The following is a 13,086-nucleotide window of genomic DNA, read 5'->3' on the forward strand; positions in this document are numbered from 1 at the left end:
TGTATCAACTGTGATCTTCCCGCATAAGAAAGAAAACGCCCTGTCCATGAGCTTATTCTTTTCCTAATCTTCTCTATCAATGGCAAATAATCATTGACAGTCATGCGTTTAGTTAATAAAGGGAGCCCCAAATAACGTACCGGAAGCGTCCCTGATGCAAATTGAAACTGATTCTGAACTTCCTCTCTCTTCTGATCAGTACCACCCGCCATGAATAAAATCGATTTCTCCATACTTATCTGCAACCCACTCATTCTGTCAAATCTGTCAAAGACCATCAATATCCCTTCTATTGATTTCCTTGTGCCATCAGTAAACACCATTAAATCATCTGCAAAACATAGATGTGTAATGTCTATGTTTTTGCATTTCGGGTGATAACCAATCTCTCCTCTACCCGCAGCTTCATCAATCATTCTTGACAACACACTCATACATATAACGAAGAGGCATGGAGATAGAGAACAACCTTGCCTAAGACCTCGTTTGCTCTGAAAATAGCCAGCCAACTCGCCATTAACTTGCACAAAGAAGGACGGCGATGTGATACACAGAGAAATCCACTGAATAAACTTCCCCGGAAATCCCATAGCTTGCAATGTATTCAATAGAAAAGGCCATTGGACCGAATCAAATGCTTTTGCTATATCTATCTGCATAGCACAACGAAGCGAAATATCTTCTCTATGGTAATCTTTCACTAACTCTGATGCTAGGAGAACATTCTCCATCAATAATCTTCCTTTAACAAATGCAGACTGATTAAGAGTAATACATTTCGGCATAATACCCTTCAAACGATTTGCAATGATTTTTGAGATTACCTTATAGAGCACATTGCATAACGAGATTGGTCTGTAATCCTTCATCATTCTTGCTTCCTCCTTCTTTGGAATCAGCGCTAAAATGGTTGAGTTTAGTCCTTTTGGTAGAAATCCTTTTGTGAAGAAAGATTGAACCGCATTTACTACATCTGCTCCAATCACTGGCCAAGCTTCCTTAAAGAATTCCGAAGTGAACCCATCTGGTCCTGGAGATTTACTTGAGGGCATCCGAAAGACTACCTCCTTTATCTCAATTCATTTGTGATTTCCCTCTCAAGCTTTGTGCAATCAACCTCACTACACTGAAACCTCAACAACTCTTTAAGACTGTCCACAGTAGCCCCCTCAAAGTCTTGTGGAACTCTTTGCATAAACTCTGCGAAAAAACCCTCTGCCTCCTCTTTGATCTCGTCTTCTGTCTTAGCAAGAGTCCCATCTCCCCTTTGGATTTCATTAATGGCATTATGAACTTCCCTTATTTTCGCAAAGCTATGAAAGAATTTATTGTTCCCATCCCCCACGTCCAACCAGTGAACCTTCGATTTTTGCTTCAAACATTCTTCCTCTATCTCAGCCAGTCTCTGCCATTTCATGTACACCTCTGATTCTTCTCTGATTGCTTCACTCGTAGGATTTTCCATTGTTTCCTGCTGCTTAACACATAGGAGTTGATATGCTTCTCTGGTTCTCTTTGATAATTCTCCCAATTTCTCCTTGCTAAGAGCTCTTAACGGTTGTTTCAGAGCCTTTAGACGCTTTGTGAGACGGAACATTGCTGAGGTAGACTGATATAAAGCTTCATAGTTTTTCCATTGATCCTCCATTAATGGCAAGAACTCCGGCATTTTACCAATCACATTTGTGAACTTGAATGGTTTTCTCCTTTTCTTCACCTCCACCTCCATCTCAATTCTACATCTCATATGATCCGAACATCCACCCGCTTCAAAAACGCAATACGCTGGGTCATTATGTAACCATACATCATTCACTAACACTCTGTCTAGCTTTTTGCAGATTAATCCATCTTCTCTTTTGTTACACCAAGTAAGGAGAGGACCCTGATATCCCATGTCAGATAATCTGCAGTATCTCGAAACTTCTTGGAAATCCCTCATACCAGGTAATGGTCTAGGAGAAGCTTCAAATCCAGAATGTTCTTCACTCTCCAATATCTCATTAAAATCTCCCATCAACATCCATTTCTTATTCTTAAACATCGGAGCATCATTGTGATTTCTCAAATCTTCCCAAAGCTCCTTTCTTTCCTCCACTGTATTGTACGCATAGATAAACGAGCAAAAGAACTCTTCATCCCGTCCCGGTAAAAGTACAGAACACGTAATAATTTGTGCACTCTTAAAAACTGGAGTCAGACGGACAGTCGATCTCCAAACAACCCACAACCTTCCCAACCGATTAAACTCATAATTTGCCATCAGATTCCACCCTTCAAACACCTCTTCTACAATCCTCCCAGCCTTCTTCTCTTTAACCCTTGTTTCAATCAGACATCCAAAATTCATTAATTGATCCCCGACACCATTTCCTCACCACTGCTTGCTTCGTTCCTTTATTGAAACCTCTCACATTCCAAAAGAAACCCACCATGTTAATGGTTTTTACGAGAACCCCTTCTCAAAGCCCCTAGACTTTTGTCTTCGGCTTGGACTGAATTCTCTGTCAGTAACACTTTATGATTCGTCTTTGATGCTCGGGGCAACACTTGCCTTGCACCTCCTTTATTCTCTTCAGCCTTCTTTATAGCTTCCTCTATTACTTTATTCAAGGTAAATTCTCTCGGATCTTCAGCCACCATACTCCCCAAATTCTCATTTCCATTTCCCCCATCTTCCTCTAAACTCAGAACAGCAAAACGTGAAGGAGTAACAATTGTTTTTTGCGGTGGAGTTGTAGTTACTCTTGCCTGCGACCCTGTTTGCCATTCATTTATTTCTCCTTCTTCCCTCTGATTTGCACTCCCCACATCCACAATTTGTTTCTCTTCATTTCCTCTTACTGGTGAAACTTCATCCACATTCCTCTCAGAATCCAACCTTCTTATCCCTTCATTTTCCCTTACTGGTGAAACTTCCTCAATATTCCTCCCAGAGTTCAACCTTCTTATCTCTTCACTTCCCTCTTCGTTTCCAGACTTCATCCCATCACTCTCTACTCCTTCTTCCTTATCTTCTTTTGATTCCCTCATCTCTACCTTGCAAAACGTTTCATAGTGACCCCACTTTCCACATGTTTTACACTTCGGTGGAAGCCATGGGTAGGTAAAATCAACAACTGTTTCCTTCCCCTGAATCATGTAATTAATCTTCGTAGGCAACTCCTTAGACAGATCAGCTTTCACAAAAACTTTTGCAACTTCAAAATCTTTGCAAGCCAGAGTCTCCGGATGCAGATGATCTGGCACTCCTGCTGCACTAGTGATGAAGCTCAGACCTTCCCAAGAGTACATACTCATAGGAACGTTCGTCAAGTGAACCCAAAGAGGAATCATCTTAGCCTTTGATAGATCTTCAACAGGAGACCATTTAGAAACTATCATAGGCACACCTGCAATGTTCCACATACCCCTTCTTATCACCTTATCTCTCACCCGAGGATTAGTGATACGAACTCTCATCATAGTATCATCCATCTCATACACATCCAACTTCTGATTTTTATCCCCAAATGCCCAGATCTTGTTCAGGATCACGTGAACCTTCGCAATGTGTGGAGCAGCTTCTAAGAACGATACAATGACAAAATCTTCCCACAACGGATTTGATTTCTCTACGATCTCCATTGGCACCTCCACCGACTTTTTCCCATCTGAAATCGCAATATCGAACTCATACTTCTGTAGAATCTGTATCTTGTACCTCATCTGACATGGACAATCTAAAACACATTGTTTCTATCGATTTGGTTGCCTTATATGTACAAACACACACCAGAGGTCGGTCTTAACTCAAAAAAACATTCAAGTCATTCGCAAATAAAAGATTACGAAACAACAACACACACAATGATCATTTATATGTGAAAAAAAACAAAGCTAGTATGACTCCCAGCTTTATGTACATATACAAATAATGCACACATGTAAAGAACAACAATCAGGCAAGCAAAGTAACTCGGGATCTTTTCTTTTGTTTAAATAGTATCGACCAATATGGCAAATCTAAAGGCTTTACCTATACTTATCCCAACATGATTCCCCATTCAATATCACCGGGAACATCAGATCGATGCAAACATGGCCCTGGTCCACAGAAACCGAGCACTGATCTTACGCCCAATCTTAAAGGCTTTGACTGGATTGAGCAGAGGTAAATCTACCCGTACTTGTACCTGTTCTTGGACTATCTCGTTTATGTGCCTGAAACAACACAAACAGTGTATTGAATCCACCAAAAACACACAAAATAACAAGCCAGGGATTTGATAATACATATGGAAAGAGAGAGAGAGAGGTTTCACTAACTCTCATGGGCTCACCTCGGAAGACATAGTCTGGGTTCTTATATCATGCTTGCACACCGGACAGGATGTACCCCATTTTGTCAACCAGGAGTCGATGCAACTCAAGTGAAAAGCTGCACAAGTGGTTCACCCCCAGCTTAGATAAAACTAAAAAGGCCAAAATCTTGGGATGTTGTGTACACTAAAACCAGGGACGGCCCTGAGATTTCGGGGGCGATTTAGTGAAGAATTAAATAAAAAGTTTCTCTTGACAAATTTGGGGTCTATGTCTTACAAATTTGAGTGCATGTGTCTATGTAATTTTTTACATAAAATTTGGGGACTATAGGCCAATGTTTCGTTCGGCTTTGCCCAGGACCGGCCTTCTAATTACGAGTTTTGCTGCAATCTCATATAAAGCTACATCTCCATCACTTGAATACAAAATGAGAAAAGCAGTTAATAATACCATGTTGGCAGGGAAGTAATCTAAGAGAGTCTCCAAATCTATAATCCTCGAGGCATATAGCACACGTATCCCCTCCACGAAAAGAATCAGAGAAAGTGGAGGTGGGGAGCGTGCGGACCAGCTTCGGATCTAGTGACACGGTCCGGTTGCTGTGCCTACCGCGCCACTGAGTCCAGTGCCTGGGAGCAAAGAAGGCAAGCAAGAGGAAAGTAATGATGAGTAGGAGAGAGAAGAAAGAGATGGCGAGGACAGTCCAAGCAGTCCCCTTGGTAGGGGGATAAATGCAGCATTCACCCTCTCGTCCTCTGGCGTACTTGCTTAAGATCTCGCCAGCAACGTTTGAAACAAAGACTGCAGAAACTGTAATCTCCTTGGTGTTCACCTTCACTGTGCAAAAAAAAAAGAGATGTTTATTGTTTTGGAATATCCAAAATTGATATTAAAAAAAAAAGATTAGAGGTTTAATACTAATGAGGAGATCTTCGTTGTCTAAGTTGTCATAGACAATCACGGCTTGAAAAAAACCGGAGGTTTGGGCGTGGAGAAGCTTATCCTCGAAAGAGCATCCGCCACGGATGATAAGAGCGAACTTAGTAGTTCTCTGTTGAGAACTGTTAGATGAGGGGAGAAGAGGAGAGCAACCGTCGAGGGGATTTGCGACGAAGAGAGCTCCGCATATTCCGTTTCTGGGGACGGAGCCGTCTACAATGAGCAATTGAATTTAAACAAAGGAGGCAGATTCTGAGGATTTTCAGATAAGTAGTTAGCGAGAGAGAGAGAGAGGTTGACCGACCGAATTTGGCGGGGAGATGAGGAAAAGAGGCGGAGATAGAATTGAGTACGACGGTGGCAGTTGATAGTTGTAGGAGGAAAGGAGCTGCGAGTAGACATACAATAACATCTCTCATCTCTCTAACTCTCTCGGCCCCCGCCTGGTGGTGGATCGATTCGATTGCTTTTCCGTTTCAGCCGGTCGCGAAAACGCAAACGCCTTTGCTTTCTTCACCCGAACCTTCTACTCAACTCAGAGGCTCTGGTTCTTTTTGTTTTTAAATAAAAACAACGGGAAAATCACATTTTAAACATTCAAAATGTTGATTCTTCAGGACAAGTCATCAATTTTCAGAAGTCTGCGATCACCTTTGGGGCTGATATAGATGCGGTAACAAGAAGAGTTATAGCTGAGCTGTGTGGGATTGAGAATGAAGGAGGGGATGGTAAATATATGGGCCTTCCAGAGTGTTTTAGTGGTTCCAAACAGAAACTCCTAGCTTTTATTGGTGAGAAACTTAACAAAAGAATTAATGGCTGGTTTGCTAAGAAGCTCTCTCATGGCGGGAAAGAAGTTCTTTTAAAATCTATTGCCATGGCGTTGCCAGTGTACGCCATGTCATGTTTCCGTCTTACAAAACATCATTGCCGGAAAATTATGAGCGCCATGTCGAGTTACTGGTGGGATGCATGCAATGACAAACGGAAAATCCATTGGATCGCATGGGAGAAAATGTGCTTGTCAAAGGAGAATGGTGGTCTCGGCTTTAAAGACATTGAGCTCTTTAACCAGGCTTTACTTGCCAAACAAGCTTGGCGCCTTTTCAACAATCCAGATAGCCTTTTGGCGCAGGTGTATAAGGGGAGGTACTACTCATCGTCTGATTTCTTAGAATGTGGGAAAGGTTATCAGCCATCTTATGCCTGGAGGAGTATACTATATGGCAGAGATCTTCTCAAAAAGGGGTTGATACAATCGATTGGTAATGGTGCATCTACGCGGATCTGGTCGGAAAAATGGATTATGGATTCATGTCCAAGGCAACCGGTTAACAAGGAGATCAACATTGATGTGAACCAAAGGGTTAGCTCTTTGATCAATCCAAATGGTGAATGGGACATTAATGTTTTGAACGAGCTCTTCCCAGTTAATGAAGTTGCAAGGATTGTCACGATCCAACCGGGGAGAGTTGAGGATAGGAAGATTTGGTCCCTCACAGATCATGGTGCATACTCGGTTAAAAGCGGGTACTGGTTGGCAGCAAACAACTTTCAAAATGTTGGAAACTCTCGGTCTGTTAAGGAGCAGGAGATCATTGAAGTGAAAAAGAATATCTGGAAAATCAAAACGCTTCCCAAGATCAGAACGTTCCTGTGGAGAGCTGTTTCAGGCGCTTTGGCTGTTGCAGACAGACTACAAACGAGAGGTATCATTTTGGATACAGGTTGCAAACTATGCAATAGTAACACTGAGTCCATAAATCATGTTCTTTTCCAATGTCTGCCGGCGCTCGAGATTCTTCAATCAGTTAATTTCCCGCCTGATCCCTCATCCATACGAAGTCTCTGTCAAAACATAAAGCTGGCCTTGGAGATGATGTCTGATGTAACAATATCAGAGACCAACCGGAGAGCTGTACCTTGGTTGCTGTGGGCAATTTGGAAAAATCGCAATTCCATCATCTATGCTGGGACTCAAATTTCTACGGAGGTTCTAACTCGTCAAGCTGTTGAGGAAGCTACAATTTGGACGGAGGTAAACAGCTCTGCTACGACTCTAGCCTCCCTTTCTCCGGCTTTGGTTATTGCACCTCGTTGGTCCCCTCCAAGGACTGGCTTTGTCAAATGCAATGTCAATGCGAACTGGAGAAACTCATCGTCTCTGTATGGCGGAGCGTGGATAACTAGAGACCCCGAAGGTACAGTACTACACCATGCTAGAGATGCTTTCACAGGTGCCCCGAATAGGCTAACGGCAGAGCTGCGCTGCATTGTTTGGTCCATGAAAAGTCAAATCGATCTGGGGCATCAAGAGGTACGCTTTGCCATTGATAATAAAGAGGCATTCGCAGCTCTTGCAAATGTAGCAGCTTGGCCGCGATATAGATCAATACTCGAGCAGATTGTGGTTCTGAAAACGAGGTTTAGAACGGCAAGTTTTGAACAAGAATCTGAGAGATCCAATTCCATAGTGAGAGACATAGCAAGGAGTGTACTACAAGATGGCAGGTTCCAGTCATATTTAGCACTGGGTGGTCCGGCTTGGCTTCATAACAGGATTCAAGATGAGGCACACACCAACGTCTGATAAATCTTTCCCTTAAGATCCTATGTTGGTTTGAGTTGTTATCTTGTTTTGGTTTTGGTTTTTTCCTTATCCCTTATGTTTCTTGATACTTCCTCTTAATTGAGTTCAGACGTTTAAAAAAAAAAAAAACATTCAAAATGTCACTTTCTAGCACTTTAAACACTCAATTTTTTTGACTAGCACTTTAAACCTTAAAAATGATATTTTTTTTATAATAAACCTCCAAAGAAGTTTTCATGTTCATAGACGACCGATATTGTTCATTTTACAGATCAAAATGATACGTGTCAGTTTTTAAAAAAAAAAACAGAAAAATTCGAATGAAATTGGAAAAATTGTAAAAAATTCAAAACAAAATTAAAAAAAAAATCTAAAAATTCAAAAAACATAAAAATTAAAATTTCAAACTTAAAAATAAAATGTCAAGTTGAAAAATAAAATAAAATTTTAAAATTCTAAAATAAGATCTAAAATTAAAACTTCAAACTTAAAAATTACAATTGTAAATATTTAACCAAAAAATTATATTTATTTTAAAATTCCATTTTTTGAAAGTGACTGTCACTTAGATGATATCAAAACTTGCCACCATCAAAAACAATATATCAAAACTTGATACCACCAAAAACTTTTTTTTTTGATAATCCGGATATCTAGACACCTTGCATAACCCTACTAGCGCCTAAGTACACTTCGCAAAAAGCATCTCGGGGGTCGCCAATTTCACCCCATATTAATTGATGGTGGCTACACGCATGGCTAGTAATTCTCTCAAATATATTATTTTGAGTTTTGTCCCAAAAAGATTTTTTAAGAAAAAAATGACCAAAATGTTTCATTAGAGATGCAAAAGACTCTTATGCTCTAAATATATAAATACAAATCAATAAAGAAAAATTTCAAATTATTTTTAATATTTTAGCTCTTATTTTAGAATTTTTAGAATTTCTAAATTTTTTTTTTAAATTGACATTTTAATTTTAGATCTTATTTTTAAATTTTTATAATTTTTTATATTGAATTTTATTTTTAAGATTGAAATTTTTATTTTTATTTTTTTTAAACTTTTAGATTTTTTTTTGAATTTTTAACGATTTTTTCTAATTTCATTCGTATTTTTCTGTATTTTTTTTAAGAAACTGACACGTAAAATGAACAGTATCGGTCGTCTATGAATAGGAAAACGTCTTTGGAGGTTTATTATGATAAAAACGTCACTTTGAAGGTTTAAAGTGCTAGTAAAAAAAGTTCAGTGTTTAAAATGCTATAAGGTGACACTCTGAGTGTTTAAAATGCGATTTTCCCTAAAAACAACCAACGTGGCATCGTTTATTTTTGGTTGTGGTCGTGGTGAAGGAAACAAACGTACATAAGAGTTTTCTTATGTGAGAATGTCTTTTTTTTATACGAGGACACATAGTATGGTTTGGGTCTGTCCTTTCCTGCTGAGCCTTGGTAATCACATTGCCTTGCATGGCAGATGCTCGTGTCATGATTAACAAGCCCATGTTTGAGTGTCAGATCCACAAGCTTACACTAGAGTTACTGTTGAGTACATCACCCTGGGAGTATACCCAAAGTGGTGGTGGTGTTTCTACTCTCATCGTCCGCTTTTGACTCTTACTCTCGTCTGCTATCAGACTGCCACTTTCTCTGCCTATAAAGCTAATGCAACCGGGAGAAGTTCACAACTCAATTAGAGAATTTCTGGAGAAGAACTACAGAGAAACTTCTTGCCAATAAACTGTGATATATGGTTTGATTCCATATCATCGGCTTTGCATTTGGAGCTAGTTGAGAGTGGAGGAAAGAACATTGAGGTTAATATTTTTCTTTTATCAAATTTCATAATCATAAATATCTTATTACCCTCCGTCTAAAAAACCGTGACGGAAGGTTATCCTCCGACAAAAATAATGAAAATAAATTATGTATGTATATTATCTTTCGTCACGATTTTTAGATGGAGGATATCATATGTTAGCGGAATTAAAGTTGAAGGTTTATTTCACATGATTTTTAGTTGCTAATTTTTTTACGATTAAAAATGGGTTTAATTACTAAAAACCCAATATATATATTGAAAACAAAGATCTAATATGGACTATACTTTTTAGTGGAAAAGTAATACTGAAAATCTCAATTTAACATAAGTCATAATCCATGGATAACTTAATATCTCTGGAAAAGATATGAATAATAAATTATTAAGACATGAGAATGAGAATGCTTAGCATAGTTCAAGGCAAATGCATCAACTTCTATTAAGGAACATACCCAAATAGTATTAATTTACAAGCCATATGCTTATAAAATACTTTCTCCATTTCATAAGACACTTTCAATACATAGTCTTTATGTTTGTCGTTTATCTTTTAAATTTATTTCATTATAAGTGTCGTTCTACATTTTCAAAGTAAATACTTCCTCCGTTTTTAATATAAACCGTTTTAGAATTATGCACGTAGATTAAGAAACCCATTAATTTTTTATATTTTCTAAACCAAAACATCATTAATTATTTACCTAACCACAAATCAACCAATAATAAAAGGTATATTATCATTGGTCATATAACAAAGGTATTTTTTTTATTTTTAACCAAAAAGATCATATAATTTGAAACATAAAAATTTCTCTAAAACGACTTATATTAAAAACAAAGGGAGTATTAAATATTTTTTCAGTTTTTACTTTTTCTTTTAGCTCATTAATTAACAAAATCAAACAAAATAATGTGTTAAATAGGAGCAAAACAAAAAAATTTAATGATTTTTTTAATTTGTGCGAAAAACTTTAAACAAGTTATAATGAAACTCATGAAATATTAAAAAAATAATTGAAATATATTTATATTTTTATTAATTACATCTAATTAACCAATAATATTTGAGATAAATAAATTTATTTACTAAATCAATGGATTTTACAAATTACCAATAAATATTTGAGATAAATAAATTTATGGAACAAACTACAAAATTTTGGTTGTAATGATGCACGATTATCAAGTGGCAAAACTTTTCTACGTTAACCGAAGGAGATAACAATATTACAAAGAAGATTTTATCACTTCAAGATTGTGTAATTACGAACTTCTTCAATTAGAACGACTAGATTATTCCATAGAAAAAGGTTTACTGTTATATTGGGCTTGCTGCTAAAATATTAACCCCCTATTAAAAAAAACTGAATTGGGAATATGTGTCCCTCTTGTCTCCTCCATTCCATTACTTCAAGAGAACACATCGCGTGCCTTCCTTCCATCAACCATGGCTTACTCAGCTCCCATATCTCCATCCCTATCCTTCTTCAAAAACCCCCAACTCACCAGACTCTCGTTCCCTTTCTCCCCACTTTACTCTCGCCCTAGGGTTCAGAATCCAAGTCTGCTCACGAAGAACAAGACGTGGTCGTCGTCCGTGGTGGTGGCGGCGACGGCGGCGGAGAAGCAGAAGAAGAGATACCCTGGAGAATCGAAAGGGTTTGTGGAGGAGATGAGGTTTGTGGCGATGAGACTTCACACGAAGGAGCAGGCCAAGGAAGGTGAGAAAGAGACAAAATCTCCCGAGGAACGTCCTGTCGCTAAATGGGAACCGACTGTTGAAGGTTACTTGAGGTTTTTGGTGGATAGCAAGTTGGTTTACGACACGCTTGAAGGGATTATTCATCAGTCCACTTTCCCAACTTGTGAGTTTTTTTTCTTTCTTTCTTTCTCAGTTTGATGATTTGGAGTCGATTGTTCAAGTGTTTTAGGTGTTACTCATCAACCCACTTCTTGTTTTGGATTTTGATTTAGACAAGTTTCCCACTAATTGTAGTTTTTGTTTCTTGGTCCGTATTAGCTCTAAGATACTGGTCTGAGAATAGTTAGTTGCAAAAGTAGGTCTCTTTTTCTTGTGGATCCATTGTGACAAGTACTGTATTTATTTATCGGTAGATGCGGAATTCAAGAACACTGGGCTGGAAAGGGCAGAGAAATTGGACACTGATCTGAAGTGGTTCAAAGAACAAGGCTACGAGATTCCAGAACCAACTGATACTGGTAAAAAATATTCTCAGTATTTAAAGGATTTAGCAGACAAGGATCCTCCATCATTCATTTGTCACTTCTACAACATCTACTTCGCCCACAGCGCTGGTGGTCGAATGATTGGAAGAAAGGTTATAAAAAAAAAAAAAACTTTGTGCACTTAGAAAAATAAAACTGGCAACTCTCTTCTGAAGTTTTTAACTAATTTTTTTTTTCAGGTAGCGGAAAGGATTCTGGACAATAGAGAACTCGAGTTTTACAAATGGGACGGCGACCTTTCCGGATTGTTGCAGAACGTGAGGGAAAAACTGAACAAAGTTGCAGAGGAGTGGACGAGAGAAGAGAAGAATCATTGTTTGGAAGAGACCGAGAAATCGTTCAAGTATTCTGGTGAGATACTTCGTCTCATATTGTCCTGATTTCCCTCTCTTTATACGCGCTTGTGGCAACTAAAATCCCTGCTCAAGTTTTTTATTCCTGTATTATATTTTTAAACTCGCTTCTGCTTGTTTGTATCATCAAACTCTTATTTGCTTCAAAGCTTAATACGACGTTGGAAGTTCAGCGTTCTGTATCATAGTCAAGATTTATTAGTCTAAGACGAGTCACTGGATAAACCAACAACATCAGATAATTAGAGTATTATCAATGGTATATAATAATCATATGGTTTCATAAAAATGTAAAATATTAATATTTCATTTTTTTTTTTTTTTTTTTTTTTAGGTGTGACAAAAAAAAAATTAATATTTCATTTTAAACCATCAAACTACTATTTAATATACCACTCCTATTAGTTTTATTTTTATTTACTGTAATTAGCAGAAAATGAAAATTTATTTGATAGTTACTAGTTAACATCGAACTGATCAAACAAAAGCTGTCTATATTTACAAGAAAAACAAACATTACTGAACAAAAATAGCGACTTCTCGGGGACACTTTCCGACCATGCTGTCTACACTTTCTATATCAACACTTTTTAGGAAATCTCATCTCTTTCGAGATCAGCGAGCAAATAGACAAAAGGATACTTGAGGTTGAGGTTCTCGACGACAGTTGCAATTATGGATTTTGATTGGGGACATCTGAAGCAGTAGAAAAGAGGGATTGGGAACTGGGTATCATGGAAAGACTGGGATTGGAGTAGTTCTGGGGAGATGAGAGGAAGATAATGGAGAGGACAAGAAGAAACACATGTAATAATTACATGCATATA

General features: G+C 38.1%; 2 protein-coding genes across 2 annotated transcripts; one reads left to right on the forward strand and one right to left on the reverse strand.

Moving 5' to 3' along the window:
- Positions 1-3,827: 3,827 nt before the first annotated feature.
- LOC103829623 (receptor homology region, transmembrane domain- and RING domain-containing protein 1) lies at positions 3,828-5,873 on the reverse strand. Its single transcript, XM_009105299.2, has 5 exons — positions 5,549-5,873; positions 5,224-5,457; positions 4,756-5,142; positions 4,323-4,420; positions 3,828-4,203 (listed from the first exon to the last, which is right to left on the reverse strand). Exons 1-5 carry the CDS (start codon positions 5,661-5,663, stop codon positions 4,126-4,128), a joined length of 912 nt encoding a protein of 303 aa, XP_009103547.1. The 5' UTR covers positions 5,664-5,873; the 3' UTR covers positions 3,828-4,125.
- A 5,142-nt stretch (positions 5,874-11,015) lies between these two features.
- Positions 11,016-12,444, forward strand: LOC103829625 (heme oxygenase 1, chloroplastic). The gene is made up of 3 exons (XM_009105300.2): positions 11,016-11,524; positions 11,775-11,998; positions 12,086-12,444. Exons 1-3 carry the CDS (start codon positions 11,107-11,109, stop codon positions 12,284-12,286), a joined length of 843 nt encoding a protein of 280 aa, XP_009103548.1. The 5' UTR covers positions 11,016-11,106; the 3' UTR covers positions 12,287-12,444.
- Positions 12,445-13,086: the final 642 nt, after the last annotated feature.

Source organism: Brassica rapa, chromosome A07 (genome assembly GCF_000309985.2).
Source record: "Brassica rapa cultivar Chiifu-401-42 chromosome A07, CAAS_Brap_v3.01, whole genome shotgun sequence".
In the NCBI taxonomy this organism is placed as follows: Eukaryota; Viridiplantae; Streptophyta; class Magnoliopsida; order Brassicales; family Brassicaceae; genus Brassica; species Brassica rapa.